This window comes from Pundamilia nyererei, unplaced genomic scaffold, assembly GCF_000239375.1.
Source record: "Pundamilia nyererei isolate P.nyererei 1_Seehausen unplaced genomic scaffold, PunNye1.0 scaffold00350, whole genome shotgun sequence".
NCBI lineage: Eukaryota > Metazoa > Chordata > Actinopteri > Cichliformes > Cichlidae > Pundamilia > Pundamilia nyererei.
Window position 1 is genome coordinate 172,338 of NW_005187751.1, and position 18,459 is coordinate 190,796.

General features: G+C 44.2%; 1 protein-coding gene across 4 annotated transcripts in view; it reads right to left on the reverse strand.

Moving 5' to 3' along the window:
• Positions 1-3,825: 3,825 nt before the first annotated feature.
• The window catches only part of ep300b (EP300 lysine acetyltransferase b), a 32,140-nt gene continuing 17,506 nt past the window's right edge, over positions 3,826-18,459 (reverse strand). For 2 of the 4 annotated variants that reach the window (XM_005752254.1, XM_013915703.1), the window contains exons 19-30: positions 18,110-18,198; positions 16,919-16,999; positions 15,582-15,638; positions 15,354-15,431; positions 14,801-14,868; positions 11,770-11,920; positions 10,438-10,698; positions 10,162-10,327; positions 9,763-9,930; positions 9,516-9,677; positions 8,429-8,710; positions 3,826-8,294 (exon numbers count right to left, since the gene is read on the reverse strand). In XM_005752254.1, coding sequence (XP_005752311.1) covers positions 5,220-8,294; positions 8,429-8,710; positions 9,516-9,677; positions 9,763-9,930; positions 10,162-10,327; positions 10,438-10,698; positions 11,770-11,920; positions 14,801-14,868; positions 15,354-15,431; positions 15,582-15,638; positions 16,919-16,999; positions 18,110-18,198 — 4,638 coding nt within the window. In that variant the 3' untranslated portion in view covers positions 3,826-5,219. Of the gene's footprint in view, positions 8,295-8,428; positions 8,711-9,515; positions 9,678-9,762; positions 9,931-10,161; positions 10,328-10,437; positions 10,699-11,769; positions 11,921-14,800; positions 14,869-15,353; positions 15,432-15,581; positions 15,639-16,918; positions 17,030-18,109; positions 18,199-18,459 lie in introns of all 4 variants that reach the window. The other 2 variants (XM_013915704.1, XM_013915702.1) reach the window with 1 other exon arrangement.

Genomic DNA, 18,459 nt, shown 5'->3' on the forward strand with positions numbered 1-18,459 from the left:
TCAGAATCAGAAATGACCTCAAGATGGTCTTCATCTTCAGACACATCCATCCTCCTCTGTGATCAAAGTTGAGTTCTAGAGCCTCCGTAAATCACGTGTGGCTGCAGAGTGTCATGTTGTTAGGACTCCTTTACAGAGAACCTTTATATGCTTTGCTTCTGTATTGCTGCACATGGCCTGATAAAGGAGACGTGGAAATCACTTCAGTAGGCCGGTCAGAGTGAAGTTAATGTGACTGATTGAACAGATATTCTTGCTGTTTGTCCTGTGTGCTAGTAGCTGTACTTCGAGTAAAAGAGAGTCAGTGAAAATGTAAAAGGAAAAAGCCAATTTTACACCAAAGAATAACCCACTCCATTTACTTGTTGTTTAAGGGTGTGAGAGCAACGTTTAAATATAAAGACAGAATTCAATTTGATGTGAGGTCAGTGAGAGGTTGTGGTAAAATTGCTTTCAGGCAACAGGGGAAAAACAATTAAGAATTAAAGTTGTGTCTAAAATCAGAATTGATCATTTTTTTATTACTGATACTGATGGTGATGCAATTTTCTGGAGAACTGATTTGTCACTGGGTGCTGATTTCATACCTGTTGATCTCTAATCTGAATCTCTAACCTGCTCCGGAGCGGGCCTGGTTGATGTGACTGCTGATAGAAGCAGCCTGATGAAATGAAACGGGAGATTCTGACCTGATCTCAGTCCAACAGAGCAGAGCATGCCTTTCAGTTATCAAGTACAAAACTGAAGGTAAGAAAGTCCTGCTTTATTCCACATATTTCAGTTTCTAATGATCAAAGAGGAGACAGTAACCTGAACACATATTGCCAAACTTCTCTTCATTTCTCTTCAGTCACTCACGCACTTCTATCAATGCCTCTTTAAAGACAAACAACACTGTATTCTTCATCCAGTGGTTTGAAATTTGGTTGGGTTTTTTTTTTTTTGTTTTTTTTTAAACCTTCCACTAGAGGGCATAATGCTCTCACGCAAAACATTCCTGTAAGTGACGCCATGAGATTCTAGTGAACAGTGTGATTCATGGGTCAGCGTGTCAGAGGAGTGCAGCACGGGAAATGGTGGCGCTGCTGAAATAACAGTGTTTAACTGGAAGAGAGAAAAATCAGTGTCAATTCCCACGATCATGGGGAGAGAAAAACTAACACAGGGCTTTCAATAACAACAAGTAGAAATGGATGAGCACTTTTATGGAGCATGGCTTTTACCTAATGTATGTGAAGGGAATCCTTTCTGTTGTAATCAGAGGAAGGTTAGGCTGTCTATTATCCAACAGACCCAAGACACCAAGACGTCTGAAGCTTTGCAGATTCTGCTGAATGTGAGGGAAACTACACATTCTTGAGTCACTGTTTCAGTTTCTCACAGGGGCTGGCTCATAAAGGGATAAAATTGCTTTGATTGTCACATGTTGTTCAAAGAAGGTATGCCAACCTACGGATACATCCAAACTGAAACACCAAAGCTGTTGCCAGACAGCTCCATTCATGGCATCTGTCAGTTTCTTGATCTGCTGACGATCAACCTTTCCTGCAGCATCCACGGCCTCCCAGACACTGTTCAGAGAGGTGTGCTGTTTTCCTTCACAGTGACTCTCCCACGGGCTCTCAGTGGGATTTAGGTGTGGTTTGGGACTGAATCCGTGTGTCATTATTCTTTCATCTTTAAGGCCTGCGATGGAGCATTAGCCAGTATAAAATTCACAGTCTTCTTGAAAGATGCAGACCTTCTCATCTTTAATAACACCAGCCCACACCAGTACCTCACCTCCACCTTGGAGTCTGATTTGAAGTGGAAGAGCCACCATCCATATCCTCTGTCAAGAGTTACTCTCATCTCATTGGTCCATAAGTTTGTCCTTGGATATTTCTTGGCCCGGTCTTGACTTTTCAGTCGGATACGCAGCTTCCGTGTCTCTGAGCACTGAACGCCTTTCACCATCTGGGCACTGCAGGTAGGCTGCAGTACTGGATTATGACAGCGCTGGAGGATAACGGCTTCCTGGCACCTTCACATTTGATTCTTCTCCAATTTCTGGCAATTCATTTGCATCTTTTCTTTTCACAGCATGTTTTTGTGAACTTTTTGACTACTGCCAACAAAGTGTTTGATGGTTCTGTGATCATGGCACATGCTGCACCCCTCTGAAAAACTTTTTACTTTTTCTATTTTGCTTGTCAGAGTCAGTCAAATCTCTTTTTTTGTCTCATTTCACCCAAGGAAAAGACACTGCCTATTATTTATCTTCTATCTTGAAATGGGCTGTTGATCTCTTTAGGCCGCATTCTCCCTCATTACACAAAGACACATCCCTGAAGCCAATATCCATTCAAGTGTATACAGCCTGGAGTTGGAAATTATGCATAAGATAGACGATATAGCCAAAATACTCAGAGGTGACTGTACTGTACTGGAGGATTTAGAAGTTGAAACATGGAGGAATCAGCAATGCACGGATGCAGAAATAATAAAGGAGTAATGGAGACGTTGGTGGATACTTACTGTCTGCAACCATCAGGGTGTTCCAAGCTTGTTCTTTGAATTTCGTGTCCTTTGTTGTAAGCTATCTTCGGTGCATCGCGGCCGGGAGCCTTCAGCATGAAGCAGGTTCAGGGTTTAGCAAGCGTCACATTTCTTGACCTTGTTCTTGGCAATGACAAAGTGTTCAGGGTTAGATGTTACAAACAAAGAACTGAACTGTGATGCCATAAATGGGTGCTTTTTGTAACTCCACACACTCACAGAAATATCCAAAGAGATGTGGACATAGACAAATGCTGTTGTTTCTGTGATGTAGCAAAGAACAAAGTAAGCATTACGTTAAGTTTAAGTAAGACTTCACTGGCAAATAAATCAAATCTATACAAAGTGCTCTGTGTTTGCAGCCTCTGCCCTTCTTCTTCATCATTTCTGTCGCTGGATATCAGCTTCTTGGCCAAATCCTGATTGATGGCGATCACAGTTTGCTGGCTTCTCCTTGTCCACCTGCTTTTAAAGGATTGACCACTAATCCTCAGTTGGATTAAGATCTGGGGAGTTTCCTGGCCATGGATCCAAAATGTGAATTTGATGATCTCCAGGCCATTTAGTTATCATTTTTATCTCGTGATATCACGCTGGAAAACGTGCAAATTGCCCCCCAGATTGAGGAATGAGGGCAAGCAGAAGCTTGTAAACTGTGATCATCTTCGTCATTGATCATGTATTTAATGTCATAAGACTGGATTAATGGGAAGTCTGGGACAGCTAAGTGATTCTTCTAAGCTTTCAAAACTGTATCCCTGAGAGATCACTTCGGAATGGTTGTGGTTCGGATGTGAGCGCCTGATGTGGAGCTCGTCTGTAGTACATCTCATCCGCCAACACCAACGCTGGTATTGGCATCAGATCGATACTTTGTTTCTATCCTCTAATGTGTATTTTTCCTTATTTGGAAATGAAAAATGTCTGAATCTTTTTGTCAACTGTCATGTCAATTTTTTTTAGTCTTTAACACATTTAAACTACGGAAGTTGACCCAAAGTCGGGAACATTTCCAGGTCTCTGAAAGTCTTTTTTCAAAATGCATGAAATGCTGAAAGATGTGTTCTTTATTATCAAGTAATTATTGTGAAAAGTAAAAATGATTTAGTAATCCTCAATCCAGTGCTTAGAATGTGCAACTTATAATTAATCTGATAAATCATGGCACACTGATTCTTCCTTATACAGGCTGCCTTTATAGGTTGGAAGTATCGTATTGGCTGGCCCTGTGTTTATTGGATCGATATTGCACAGCACTAACAAAGAGCCACACACAGGACGCACCGCTATTGGTAATTTTCATTTTTATTATAAAAACAGTATTTGAGTCCACAGTTTGTTTCCTTTGTACAGTAAAAAATATTAAATTACCCTCCCAAAGGTCTTAGCAGAAAGATAAAGAGGATGGAGTTCATGGGGAGGAAGCTCACCCCAACTCCCTCTCGAAGAGTAGGCAGGGGGGATTTAAAGTCCAAGGGAAGCAGCAAAGGGGACGAGGCAGAAAGAGACGGAAACCAGCTGCTCACATCACCTTCTTTTGCCTCAGTTCTGTGCAACACAGTTCATTTGGATTGTTATCCTCTGTTTACTTCAAAACAGCAGAATCCTAAAAACACTAAAACCCCACCCCACTCTTTTTGTTTTTCATATCCCAGCCAATGTACTCAAAATGTTACAGGCACACAGGTATGCACCCCCCTCCCCAAGCCTCCACTGCTCCGTTTTAAGAGTCTTTAAAAAGGAAGGAGTGCACACACATTCGAGGGAGAGGGCTTTGCATGTTTGTGAGGCGGGGGGAGAAGAGTGTCTTCCAGCATGACTGATGTCCCAGAAAAACAAAAAGCTGTCCGGGAACGTCGGAAACACATCTGTTCAACACGTCAGACTCGGAGCAGACCCTCAACCTCTGCGAGAAAACACCAACATTTTCCCCAGCTGGAGAGAGTCGACTACAGACATCTAAATCTTAACAGTCAATAACAAAAATATATTTCTATAGGAATCGTAGCAGTCTCAAGGTACATAACCCCGCCCCCTCCCAAAATAAAAGAAATAAATAAAGCAAACCCAAACATTAAAAAATAAAAAAGGGAAGATATGCATCATATTTGGATCTACATTAACAATTATCCACATCACTCTAAAACAGAAAGAGTTTGACATAAGCAAAACAAAATGGATATATATTTATTTTAAAAAAAAGTTGTATGCATGAAATCATTTCCTCTTTAATTCTCGATCACTTTTAAAATCTTAAAAACCATTTCTGAAAAAACAAAAACAACAAAAAAAAGGCAAGTACTTGTATTTATCCCCCAAAAATATCACCTTTTGTGTACTCTGTAACAGGTGGCAGGATGGGGGTGGGTGGGGGTGCTAGAGAAGCAGTCTCCCTCTTTGTCCACAATTGGCAAAAAATATATATATATTAACAGCAATAACTTACAATTTATTTATTCTAATTCTTTTAACAACTGCTTGATTTCTTGTTCATCTCCCATAGGAAGTTCAGTTCAATGCATCTTTATTGAAAACATTTTAAATAACATTTAATAATAGTATTAAAAAAAGAAAGAAAAAAAGAAGGCTGAATAATAACAGTAATACTGTCCTGGGCGAGTGCAGTCTGTGCGAAGGATCACGGAGAACTTCAGCTCAGCTTGACACTTTGAGGAGAAGTTCTACATGATGTTTAAAGGGTTGTGATTCATGTTCTGGCTCAGCGGGTCCTGGCTGTTGCCCCCTGGCCCGTGCAGACTGGCCATGCCACTCAGCTGGGACAGCATTGCACTCTGGTCTGACCCAAATTGCTCCATAGTGTTCTGCTGCTGCTGCTGCTGAGTCGTTGGCTGCTGCTGTTGCTGTGAAGGAACTACCATTCCCGGGTGGTGCTGGTTTAGATGGCTTGAGTGTGGCGAACCTGTCTGCAACTGGGGGGAGATGTGGTGCGGAGAAGGCTGAGGCTGCATGCGTGGGGACGGGCTGGAGTGCGGCGGCTGGGACTGGGGTCTGGGTGACGGTTGTGGGGACCGCACCTGGTTAGCCAAGGATGTGGGCAGAGGCTGGCCCTGCAGGTGTGGATGTGGAGACTGGGCGATCTGCTGCGGCTGCTGAGGGCTCATGGGGTTACTGTGCTGGGCTGGTGACCCACCGGGGCCCATATGTCGCTGCTGGAGCAATCTCTGGTGGAGCACTTGTAGGGCCTGAGAAGGTTGGGGTCCACTTTGTGCAGATTGAGGGACCTGGGGTGGCTGCTGAGGGCCTCCTACACCCTCTCCACCTGGACCTGCATCACTCCCTGGCAGGCCAGCCATGGTATGTTGCTGCTGCTGCTGCATCTGGAGATGATGCTGTTGTTGAAGCCTCTGTTGGAGTGCCTGCTGCTGGGCCACAGAGCCTGGGTAGCCTTGCCCCTGCTGGCCCGGTGGACCACCAGGCTGCTGGGGACCAAGAGGCGGACCTCCAGGAGGACCCTGTCCCACAGTGGGAGGCTGCATCCCCGGCTGTCCCATGAATCCCTGGCCCTGTGGTGGCTGTGGTTGCTGAAACTGACCATGATTAATACCCATCTGCTGCTGCTGCTGCTGCTGCTGCTGCTGCTGAAGATGCCGTCTCATGAACAATTCTCTAAGCTGAGGATTGCTGATGTTTCCCATCTGTGGCCCCTGGCCCTGGATTCCTCTCCCCACTCCCTGCTGCTGCTGCAGAGCTGCAACCTGCTGCTGCTGTAAACCGCTGAGCATCGGTCTCTGCTGCTGCTGCTGCAGCTGCTGTACTTGCTGCAGCTGAGCCATAGTGGCGATGTTCACATTGGCCCCTCCCTGACCCCCCATGTGCATGCCTGGCTGACTAACACCAGCAGCATTCAAGTTCACCTGTGGTGCCCCACCTCCAATGACATTTCCAACAGGCCCCCCTGTGGGACCTGGTCCTCCTGGCACAGCCCCTGGTCCGCCAGGGCCCCCCTGCCCCCCCTTATACTTTGATGCCCTCTGTTTGATAAAAGCAGCCATCAGCTGTGGGTTTGACCGCAAGATGTTGAGGACTTGCTGTTGCTGAGGTGGAGAGCTAGGTGAGCGGAGCATCCGTAACAGCTCCTGGAGGGCTGCTTGGGGGAAGTTTCCACCAGCAGCGCCAACCCCCTGGATACCAGTGGCTCCAGGTACACCTGTGACCCCGCCTCCAGCGCCTTGCTGCTGCACCATATTCATCAAGGCAGCATGGCCCTGAGCCTGTTGGTGCTGCTGCTGCTGCTGCTGCTGAGCGGCCATCATGCCAGTGTGGCCCACTTGGTTCATCATAGCTTGTCTCTGGTGGGGCGGCATCCCCTGGGCTGTCCACTGTGTTTGCTGCTGCTGTGGGTTCTGAAGTGGAGCTCCCATCCTCTGCTGCTGGAGCTGTACCTGAGGGGGCAGCTGGCCATGTGGGATGTTACCTTGCTGAGGAGGCTGCTGCATGGGCCCGCTGGTGCCAACCATCATCCCTGTAGGAGCACCTTGCTGCTGATCCATGTGGGCCCGAGCAGCTGTCACTGCCACTTGGGTCTGCGGTGGCATGCCCTGGGCTCCTACCATGCCTACAGACCCTGGGTGTCCCATGCCCATCTGCTGACCTTGACCTTGTTGATGTTGAGTGTGAGAAGGCATCAACTTTCCAGCTGCCTGTGCTGCCTGTCTCTGTAGTGCCATCTTCCTTTGAGCGTCAGCCACCTGCTGAATCTTCATAGCGATTTCTACAGCTGCCGGTGGAGGGCCAGAAGGTTGCTGCTGTGGAAGGGAGGGCTGGCTCGGCGGCTGGTTAGGAGGTTGCTGGCTCCCAATGTTTCCAGTCATGACAGCACCACCAGGCTGCTGCTGTTGTTGGGGAGGCGTGGCAGAGCCAAGGACTGGTTTACCTTGGGACTGGTGGACTGGTGAGGAGCCTGGAGGTCTGCTGGAAAATTGAGACAAACTGTTGTGGTGCTGCTGGAGCTGCTGAGGGTTGGTCACTGCTCCACTGGGCTGCTGCTGATGTTGTGGAGAGTTCATTATCCCACCACCACCACCTCCCCCTCCTCCTCCTGGAATTTGCTGGAACTGATGATGAAGGGCAAGCTGGGGAGGCATCCCTCCTGGCTGCTGCTGCACTCCTGGACCAGGACCCATTCCCTGCTGCGGGACTGGAGGCATTGACTGAGTCGGGGTTTGAGGAGTTGGAGGCTGCGTTCCACCAGATGTTGGGGTACTAGGCGCTGTGGTAACATTGTTTCCTGGTGATGGAAGTCCAACTGCAGATCCGCCCGGTGGCCCTCCAGCTGGCTGGGTCACCCGCTGCATGGTGGCCATCCTCCTTCTCAGCATCTGGGCCTGCTGCAGTCTGTGCTGCAGCTGCTGCTGCCGGAGTTTCTGCTTAATGTTCAGACAGAACGGGACAGGACATTTGTTCTCCTGGCAGTGTTTGGCGTGGTAGCAGCACAGAGCAATGAGCTGCTTGCAGATAGGACAGCCGCCATTGGTCTTGCGCTTGCAGCCCTTTGTGTGCTGCACAACGCGCTTCATCTTCTGACAGGACGGCAGCGAGCAGTTGGCATTGCGACACTGGCAAGCGTGGACCAGCGACTGGATGCAGCGCTGGATGCTGAGACGGCGAGAGTCACCGGGGCTTTGAGTAGCTGCCGCTGCCTGGTTGCTGCTGTCGTCATCCAGGCCAAGCCCCAGCTTTTCCATCTTGTGCTCATGACCCTTAGTGTTGTAGCAGGTGATGCACAAGTCATAGTCCTGGAAAATTAGACAAAATTAATCGTTTAATAACACAAAACTGATAGATTAACTAACATATACTGTGAAATGAAAAATTGTGCTTTAAAAAAAAGATCTGAATATTCATAAAGTACAGTTTAAATGTTTCTCACCTCGCAGACAGTGCAGTGGAAGCGAGTCTCCACGTGGTGTTTACACTCGTTGCAGGTATAGACGAAGCGGTCCTGGCTCTGGTTGTGGAGCTCCACCAACATACACATGGAGCTCCACTTGGACCTCCTGAGAGAGCTGAACTCCAAGTGCTTGTCTCTGGCCAGAGTTAGAAAGGCATCACGGCCGTCCATCAGATCGCAGGCCATTAGAGGATCTGGGTCGGTGATGGGGGGCAGTGAGTTGGCGGTGGGACCAGCAATGAGGCGGATGACGAAGAAGACCTGCCAGTTTAAAGCGAGGAAAATATTTAACCAACCTTTAACAAGATCTGATTTAGTATTTTTATGCGGGAAGATAAAACTGAGGGAAAATGTGTCTTTTTTTCCCCTGCAGATCAGTGAGTCAGTGATTTGTTTTTTAATAAAATGTTACCATTATTGCACTAAACAATTTTGGTCTCTTTTCTTTTTTAGACTTAAAGTTGAGGATCATTAGAAGCGTGGTTGCTTTGAAGGACAAGTAGGTGCCACTCAGACCACTAGCTTCCTGCTAGGTGTCACAGAACTGGACCTCTGAACTGGGGCAGACTTAAATGCAGCTGCTTGCTTTGTGGCTTCTTCAAAATAATTTATTTCAGTGCGTGAAATTAAAGGATTTTATTAGTCTGGTGCATACAATGTATGTGTGCAACTTGCTTTTTGGTGTCAGCTGATAACTTCCCTTCCCCCTTTTGTCCAGCTGTAGTCACTTCTGGTGCCAAAAACACAGCTGACAACAGGTCATGATGGTATGGATGAAGCTTCAAAAACGGGAGCTCACAAACCAGCAGTGGCATAACACTGGCTGTTTCCATCTTTTATATACAGGCCATGAAACAAGGTGACTTTCTTGTTAATGGTTGTGTTGCCAAAAGGCATCTTTGAGGTTGCACTAAGCACATGGACTGTGTTTTAATGCCGCCGTATTAAGTAAGTAATATCAGAACTGCTCCACAAATCAGTCTGATGGCTGATAGTGGTATAAATATGCTGCAGTGTCGAGTAAGAGAGTAAGCAGCGGCACTACGACTAAATTAGACTTGCATACCTCTTTATGTTTCTCCATTGTGGCATAAAGTTTCTGGGAAAGGTCGTTGGAAACGTTGGGCATCCCTGGTTTTTTCTTATTGGCTCGGCTCAAGCTGCTCTTGTTCTTGCTCGTCTTTTTATTGTTCTTCTTTTTGGCATTCTTGCTGTCTCCTTTTATGGCCTGTGAACGTTTAAATGTCAATTAAGCAAGAGGACACCGCGAATATATATATTGTGACAAAAATTGAGGTCCTTGTTCCACTCACATCTGTGCTCTCATTAGAGGTGCTGTTCTCCTCCCTCTTCCTCTCCTCCTCCTCCTGTTCCAGTTCCTTGATGCTCTCCTCCAGGACGTTAGGCCAGAAGTCGCCCTCAAAGTATGGCAGCTCCTTGGCACTGGTCAGCCGGTCTTCTGTTGCCTGCTTGAAAATGTCCTAAAGGGATGACGAGGACGAAACAAGGTAATGCTGTTAATGAGGTTTCAGAGGGTCACACAAAGCATGCAAGAAAACTATGTTAAAGACAGTCCAGGGCGATGGAAACCGTAAGAAGCCACATGAAACTACCAGAGTACCTACAAGAACAGCTTGTAAATGGACTCATTTGCTCAAAGAATCTGGGACAACCAGACACAGAGCATGAGAATTAGGGCTAAACTGTCTCACCTTGTAATCATGGACTACGCGCTCAGACACAGCCTTGTCCAGCATCTTCTTGTACCATTCCTGCAAGCGTTTAGGCTTGGGGATCTTCTGGTCCAGTGGGTGACAGTGGAAGATGTAGTCATCCCCTTCACTAGGAGGACAGGCCCAGATATGCCCTGTTGTAAACCTGAGACAGGGAGACAAGGAGCCTTTTATATAAAACTGAGCTTTTCATGCAACTAAAAGCATTCAGAAACAGCAAATGTAACACAAAGAAACTCTAAGCTCCTGTCTTACCCCAGCCTTTTGACATACTCCAGGTAGCCTAGCAGGATCTCGTGATAGACTGCAGTCCTGAGGTGTCGAGGTTTGAAGAAGTGCACGCTGTCCAGGTAGGAAATGTACACTCGCCTCTGATTGGGAGGAGGGCAATCTGAGCCGTACTCTTGAACGTGCATGCCGAAAAAGCAAACGTCCGCTCCGTCAACGTCCTCGAATGCAAACAGGGCTTTCATCCTGTACGGGAAAGACTCGGCCATCTCTCCGTTGTCCACAAACCTGACAGGGAACAAAAAAAGGTGAAGAAAACTGGCGTCAAACATTATCAGCAAATGAAGGAACTTGACGGTGGCACGTGTGAACACAGACTACAGCCATGCAGCGCTTTTACCGAGTGAGCTAAAATCTGGTTAGGACAAAACTGTCAAAGCCAAAGGGGTTGGATGTTAAATGAGACGCAAGTAATCACTTTCCTCCTTCTCGACTTGCTGGACACTTGTTTTAATCTTTAATCTCCTCACTCACTGCTGAGTCACCTCTCATCTTCCCCTTTGATAATCTCATAATGATTTGCCTCGTCGCTGTGAAACGTAGGGAAGTATTCTTCTCACCGATTCCCTCAAGGATTCATACATACTTGCATGCAGAGCCCGACAGAATATTTGGTCATTTAAAACGCTGATATATTAGCTGATGTTTTTTTTAATTCATTTCAGACACACAAAGCACAGATTTACCCAACACTTGTTATCTGTAGTTTTTCTTAATGAGTTCCTACTAAGATAGTATGACAATGCAGTTTAAAATATTGTTTTGAGCGTTTATCGGGTTTCAAACAAATGATATTAACAGGAAAGGTGCAGAGTGCCCCCTAGAGGACAATATACACAACACTACATCTCATAACCTTGTTTAGGATATTTCTCTCCTTTGTTTTTTAACTTTCATTTTCATTTATTGACCATTACAAACACTGATATAAAGAATGATACCGATAACATATCAGTATCAATATCCACCAATATATCCGCCACACTGATATATCTGTGCTAACTATGTAGAACAGGGATCAGTGTTTTCTCACACTTTAAATCATTTTTCATTGTTCCTGCAAAACTGACAAACATGATCTTAACTTATTACCCTTCACTTACATTTTTTTATGCACAAACTGATATTTTTGTTAATACATGTAATAATATGTAGCACCTCAAAACTTTCACCTACCAAAATCACAGCTTACCGTAATAACTCCTCCCATAGCAATTAGGAGTTTCCATGGATTCCCACCTCTAATCAGTAATTATGTTCCCCAAAAACCTGCAGCAGCAGTGAAATTTAACTGTTTACCTGGACTTCATTCCCGGCTTGACTTCAACCACCTTGTCTGAGACATGGACCACACGAATGGTGACCTCTCCAGACTCGGGATGGTTTTGCCGCTTGATGTAGTCGTTCACGCGAGTTTCTAAAAAGTTCCCCAACTTGGTTTGAGGAAGCCCTGCGGACACAGAGAAACAGGTGTGACCAAATAACAGAGCTGAGAGGTACCACTATTCTCACACTGTAGTTTTTGGTGAACAAGTATTTTAACTTCTTTATTTGTGAAAAACTGGAAGCAGCTGTGGGACAGAGCTTTTTCTGACTTCATTCATTGAAAACCTCCACCAACAAATATCTACTACCTTGTATCCAGGAAACAGACCTCCATACAACACATCATTTCATCAGCCTCACTCCAGTATAATCAATCTAATCTTTTGTCCTCCATTTGTTCAGTTTCCTCAGGTTTTTAAAGCACACACTGCACACCCCACAGAGATATGGGAGATATCTCAATGAATCAACTCATTGGTGCAAAAACACCAATTTATGTCTGCCAAACGGTGTTACCGATGGCATTATCATATATTAAACTAAAGATAAGGGAACACACAATGTGTTTTTGTGACAGGCTGCTAGTAACAAAGTGTTTAAAGTAAGGGTGGAAATTTAACGCATTAATTGCAATGAATTTGAAAATATAACGCATTAAAAAAAATAATGCATTTAATTGCACTTTGAATTCCTAGCTAAGGGGAACTTTTGTTGATGCACGATTTCCTGGTATACCGATTACACTGATGCACACATCAGAGCTACAAAGCATCAGAAGAAAGCGCATTGCTAGGACTGATGGGAGGCAAATTTCATTTCAAAAGACTACCCGATCGAACTGGACCTGAAAAAAGTCAGATGCAAGGACTGGACTGAAAAAGCAGCCAATGTCCAAAAACTTTGAAAGATGAAGAAACTGCTGCTCAAGACCACGAAAACGCAAAAAACTAAAGTCAGGACAGTCTGGATCATTGGAAAGCAAAGTGTAAAGAAATGAAGGGAAACTCAGGTTTATGTATAGGATGGCATTTCTAAGTTAAATGTACTTATAAAAACACTGAGAAATCCCTTCTTTCAGCATGGATGACTAATGCTAACCAGGCATAGTTTTCTGGGTAAAATCCAAATCTACATCAAAAAACAAAAAAAGAGCCTTGCTGGCAGCTTTCTTTACTGTTTTTCTGAGTCTGCTGGTGACAAAAACAACACCATTCTAGTAACTTTGCACGATTTACAGTTCAAAATAATCCTCATTTATCCTGCAGTGTATAGCAGGGGGGTAATACTGAACAGAATTGCAGAAACGGGTATTTAAAAGAGTAAATAAATGAATTGCACTATCATACTGTCTGCAATAATACTGGTATAAAGACATAAGGTCATATTAATGCTATGACAATGCCATAGATTTACACTCCCTACTGCCTGCAACAATTAGATGATCCTGAGCATTCCTAAAACTGTGTCAGATGATGACTGAAGTGCAGTGCTTTTCAAAATATACAAGAAACGTGTTCCTGCTGAAGGTGAAAACAAACTTGTTTAACCACTTGAGGCAAAAACCAGGCTACGAAGGAGGAGATACTAACAGCTGCTGATGTGCAACCCAGATGTAAACAAAAGAGCCTGCCGAGCACCGCTGGTGCTGCACTCCACATGACAGGAAGAGCATACAGTGGACAGAAATCACTGATGCGGAGACATACTTCGAAGTGAGGGCTTCAAGCAGCTAAAAAGATCAAAGATACGACAACCCAGACAGATTTTCAAGGTTAGGTTACTTTAGTTACTGTTGCCTCAATGTCCAGGGAAAATACGACTTTGGCTACTTTTGTGCTTTTAATCTCAGCCTGATCTTTTTGTTAACACTATTATCGTTTTTCTTTTAAAAGGAAAAAAATTATGAAATTGTGGACACAAGCGGTGGAAATAAGCTTTCTCCAAAGGGTGGATGGGCTCTTCCCTAGCATAAGGTGAGGAGTTCAGTCATTCAGGAGGGGCTCAAAGTAGAGCCGCTGCTTCTCTACATCGAAAGGAGCCAGCTAACGCAGTTGCCTCTTAGGTAAGGTGTTCGGGTTAGGGATGTCCTACTGAGAGCAGCCACCCCCCCGGGGAGACCCAGGACACAATCTCCCTCTTGGCTGGCCTGCGAATGCCTTGGTGATTCCCCAGATAAGCAGGAGGAGGTGGCTGGCAAAAAGGAGGTCTGGCCTTCCTTGCCCCCGAGACTCGACTTCACATAATTGGGATAAAATGGCTCGATGATTTATTGTTTTGTTATTTTAGATTTTAACTGTGTTTCCTAGTTTTAGACTGGTCGCTCAGTCTAATTTTTTGCCCCTCATCTCTAGGTCACACTTTAAATGAGGAAGTAGAGGGTGGCTGATATTGCCTTGAAATTATATCACAATATTTCACGACAATAAAGATGAAAAAAAAAAATATATATATATACTGAAGGTTTTATTCATGCTTGCGCTTGAAACATATATTAGTGGAAGTAAATCAATCCTTACTGCCGGTGACACAAACCTTATTTGTCTAGATTATTTATCAAGATTGTTTAACAGTGATGTAGCATAATGTAAACATAAAGACAGTCAACATTGATTTTATTCTGTGGCAAGTTTTGGTACATTTTTTAAATTATATACATTTTTCATTTATCTTCTAAGAGAGGCATTGAATTCATGTGAAGAGAAGATTTGTACATTAGCAGGAATGTAGCACACCAGTGTTATAACAGTGTGAACGCAGTGTTATGTTTATGTGACAGTGCAATAAAAACATTTGTCACTACAATAAATATATAAAAATCAATGACCAATCCTGACACATAATCACAAATCTCAGCACCGATCAAAATAATTGTCCAAGCCAATTTTCTTCTGATTAGTTGCCTCTCTCAAACAGGTGCTTTATTAAAAATATGTGGGTAGGGCGAAGAAGAGAAGCAGAGGTGTAAGGACTAAGCATTAGACGAGCCCAGCTTTATTCCACTTACTTTTGGCGGCGTATTTGTTTTCTTTCCGTGTCTTATTGGCCTTTTTGAGACAGCTGTCACAAACAAATCTGGAAGTGAAAATTCAACGGTTAGATTTGGAGGTTACCATCAGCTCTGTCACAATAATCAGCAGTGACAGTGACAAAGCGGCTCTAATCAAGACATGACTCGGCCTTTCATGCTAGTCCTCCTTTCTTTAAACAACTCTAATGAGTGGGAAATCACTCACATCTCTCAATTAAAAACAGACCACACATGTAGGGAGGTCAATCTTGGAGGAATGAGTCTCTTTGCTACGGGACTGCCGCCACGCTGTCAGGCATTTTTGACACCCCCACCCCGATGTAGCGTTTGAGATTTAAAACCTATTTTAAATCAGCAGCAGCTGGAAAAGTGAATGTCAGACCCAACATTTGTAGTTGGGCATATTAAGTGATTTTAGTTAAAAAAAAGAAAAAAAAAAAGAATGGAGATTATATTCCAGACCCAGTCACGCAATGCACTGTGCAGAGAGCGTGTGTGTTCGCGTGTGTGTCTGTGATAGCTGGCTCACCCTGACGGCCATATGGTTTCATTATGGAGGACGCAGATCTGGTGCATTTTACGGCCGCAGTCGATACATTCCACAAGTCTGAGCGGGGAGAGAGCGCGAGGAGACAAAAGACAGACGTTCAAAAGTTAGTACAGTGAAAACATCACACCCGAGGAAATAACCCGCTTGATTCCTCGAGAACCTTTAACACAATAATGGCTCTCAAATTAGTTAAGAAGGGCTACATACAGCTCGGGGTCAAGCGTGTCGTTCTTCTTCCGCTGGAACTGGTCTTTGTTGATGGAGCTGTGGGAAAAATCAGAAAGAACCAGCTGTAATCAACTCAGCCCTCTGCAGACTGCAGGCTGCATTTCCTTCATTCGGAAATGTTTACAACAAATTCAAAATGTGCCCACTGCCTCAACACTTCCCCTCTACATGCTCTCATCCTGATCATCTGTCATGGAAGACAAAGCAATAATAGGAAGCTCCTCTAACCCACAGAGCCACCACAAACTAATCCTGTGCAGCTCAACACTGTTTAATCCTACAGGACTCACTGTTAATTATCTGGACCATTTTCTCGCTCATTCAACAACTGGGTCAGTAAATATCAGGACTAGAACTTTGTGACTGATTATTCCATTATTCATTTGATCAGTAAAATCTGCAGCCTGTTTCCTAAGCTGCAAGATGCCACTTAGCGAATGTTTTGCCCAGGCTGAGCTCAGTTTACTACCATGTGTGATAAGTGTGTGGCATTGGTTCTCATTTTGGCTAACAGAAAGATTCAGGACGATTATGTTACAGTGATATCAAATACAGACGAGCAACAAATCCACACCTAAGAGAAACACAAAGACTTAAATTATAAAAAGGAAAGAAGTGAAGCTTCTTTCAGCAGATTTTACACCAGAAGCCCTCCCGATCTGGAACTGGAATCTTATGTGTGTTAAGCAAATGAGTGAATCACTACAGTGTGGCGCCACTAATAAAAAATGCAATGCTTTTACAACAGTAACATTAATTAAGAAAAAGCAGCTTGAGGAACTAAAAACAAACAAACGAACAAGAAAAAAAAAAACTGCAGCTAAGCTATAGGTGTACACAACTGGAAACATTTGAGTGCCTTTTTTTGTGCAGTTTTATTTCCAAAGATGTTCCTCTGCAGAGGCATCGCTGCAGAAAAGCTGCTCTGCAGTGTTGGGAGACACTGATGATACCATTTAGAGGACACAAACTAACTTTTAAACTGTATTTTTGATCACTAAATTATATTTTCGTGACGTAATTTAGTGCTGGTCGCTTGCACAATAGTCTTTCATTGCATTCACAACAACCCTATCAAAATCAGTGTGTTGAACTGTGTTTCACTCAGGAGGACAGAAGCATTTCTTCTTAAAAAAAAATAAAAAATAAAAAATAAAACAAAATAAAGTTTCCAATTAGTTTTCAATAAATTCACAAATATATTTGATAGCCTAAAGAAAAGGAGTGGTTTTCAAGCATTACACAAGGACCTCTGAGATGAAGCAAGCTGTCTTGTGTTGTGCGTTGCATGAAGGAGACAATGTGATGGTACTCACGTCTGAGGCTGGGAGGGGTCATCCCCCAGGGAGACACTCTCGCCTTGGATTTCGTTGAAACACTTCTCACAGAAGTGATACCTGTCAGCAAGAAGCCCATATTTTGGTGAACTACACCGTTCGTCATCAGCACAGCCAATCACAGAGAGGGCACGCAGAAGCAGCCGCCAATCAGGGCAGGGCAGGACAGGCCAGGGGGTGGACACACAGGAGGAGGCAGAGGGCAAGGTAGGTCGTCGCCGGCAGCCAATCGTGATGCAGGGTTTTTGTGTGGGCGGGTGTTTTGATTTTGCGCGTAAATTTCGGAGTGGATGATTGGTCACACCAAAGCAGGCCAATGCAGACATCACAAGCGTTAAAAAACACAAGGAGGGAGAGAAGGGAAGGAGAAGGGAAGGGAAAAGGGAGGAGGGAGGGAGACGGGGAAAGGGAGGTCAAAATGAATATAAAAAAATAAAAAATAAAAAGCGTGAAATAAAACGTTACAGATCAGACGGAGACGATGAAGGGAGGGACAGAGGGAGGAGGGGTCGAGGAGCATGGAAGGAGAAGGATGTGAACAACAACCAACAGAGGACAGAGAGCCAAGGCAAAGCAAAGATTAGCATCAGACGTTCAGTGATAAACAACAACAACAACAACAACATTACAGCAACATGAGAGACCACTAGGAGCTGTGGAGGAGGAAGGGAGTGAGGAGTCTCCATACATGAAAAGGTGGATGAGGAAAAAAATTAATTATTAAATGGTAAAGCAACAGAGACCCATCATCCTTTCTGGTCATTTATAAAGTGGGAACCTTTCTTCTGGTGACGAGCATGACACCACCACCACCTCCTCCCACTCTGCTCATGACGGTACATTTTAGAAAATGTGAAATCAACTTGGTTGTGAGAACAGTGGTGCAACAAATTAAAAAAAAGAGGAACTGTGCAGGACGACGGGAGCCCACTTTATGAATGACAACAACATGGAAATTAAAGTGGTGAAGTATGGAGATGGTGCCAGGGTAACCATTTGAAGCCAAATTAAAACTCATCTGTGATTGAACTGACTGATTGATGCTATGCTGTAGGAAATATCAGTGTGAGGAATACAACACGACACATACGAGGTGATCTCACTGTCTGCATTGTCACAGCAAAAAAGAAAAAAAAGAAATGAGAACCAAGTTCTGCCGACAGCCCTTACCTGTTCTGGTAGCTAAAATAAGCAGCATCACGTTGGATGGTGCATAACTGTTTTCCATAGCAGCATAGCGTTTGGGGGGAAAACTCAAACTGCAATGAGGAGACAAAAAGAAATCTCATATGAATAAATGTTTAAAAACACACACTAACACTAGATGTACCAGGTTTACATAAAGTCACAGACTGTAAAAAAAAAAAAAAAAAAAAAAAAAAAAAAAAAAAAAAAAAAAGAGAAGATGGACTTCGGGGTCTTTGTCTCCAATGGCAACCAGGGGACAACTTATCTGAATTCAAAACTAACTAACACATTACATTTCTTTGCTCCCTTTTCAGCTTCTTCTAATCCTATAT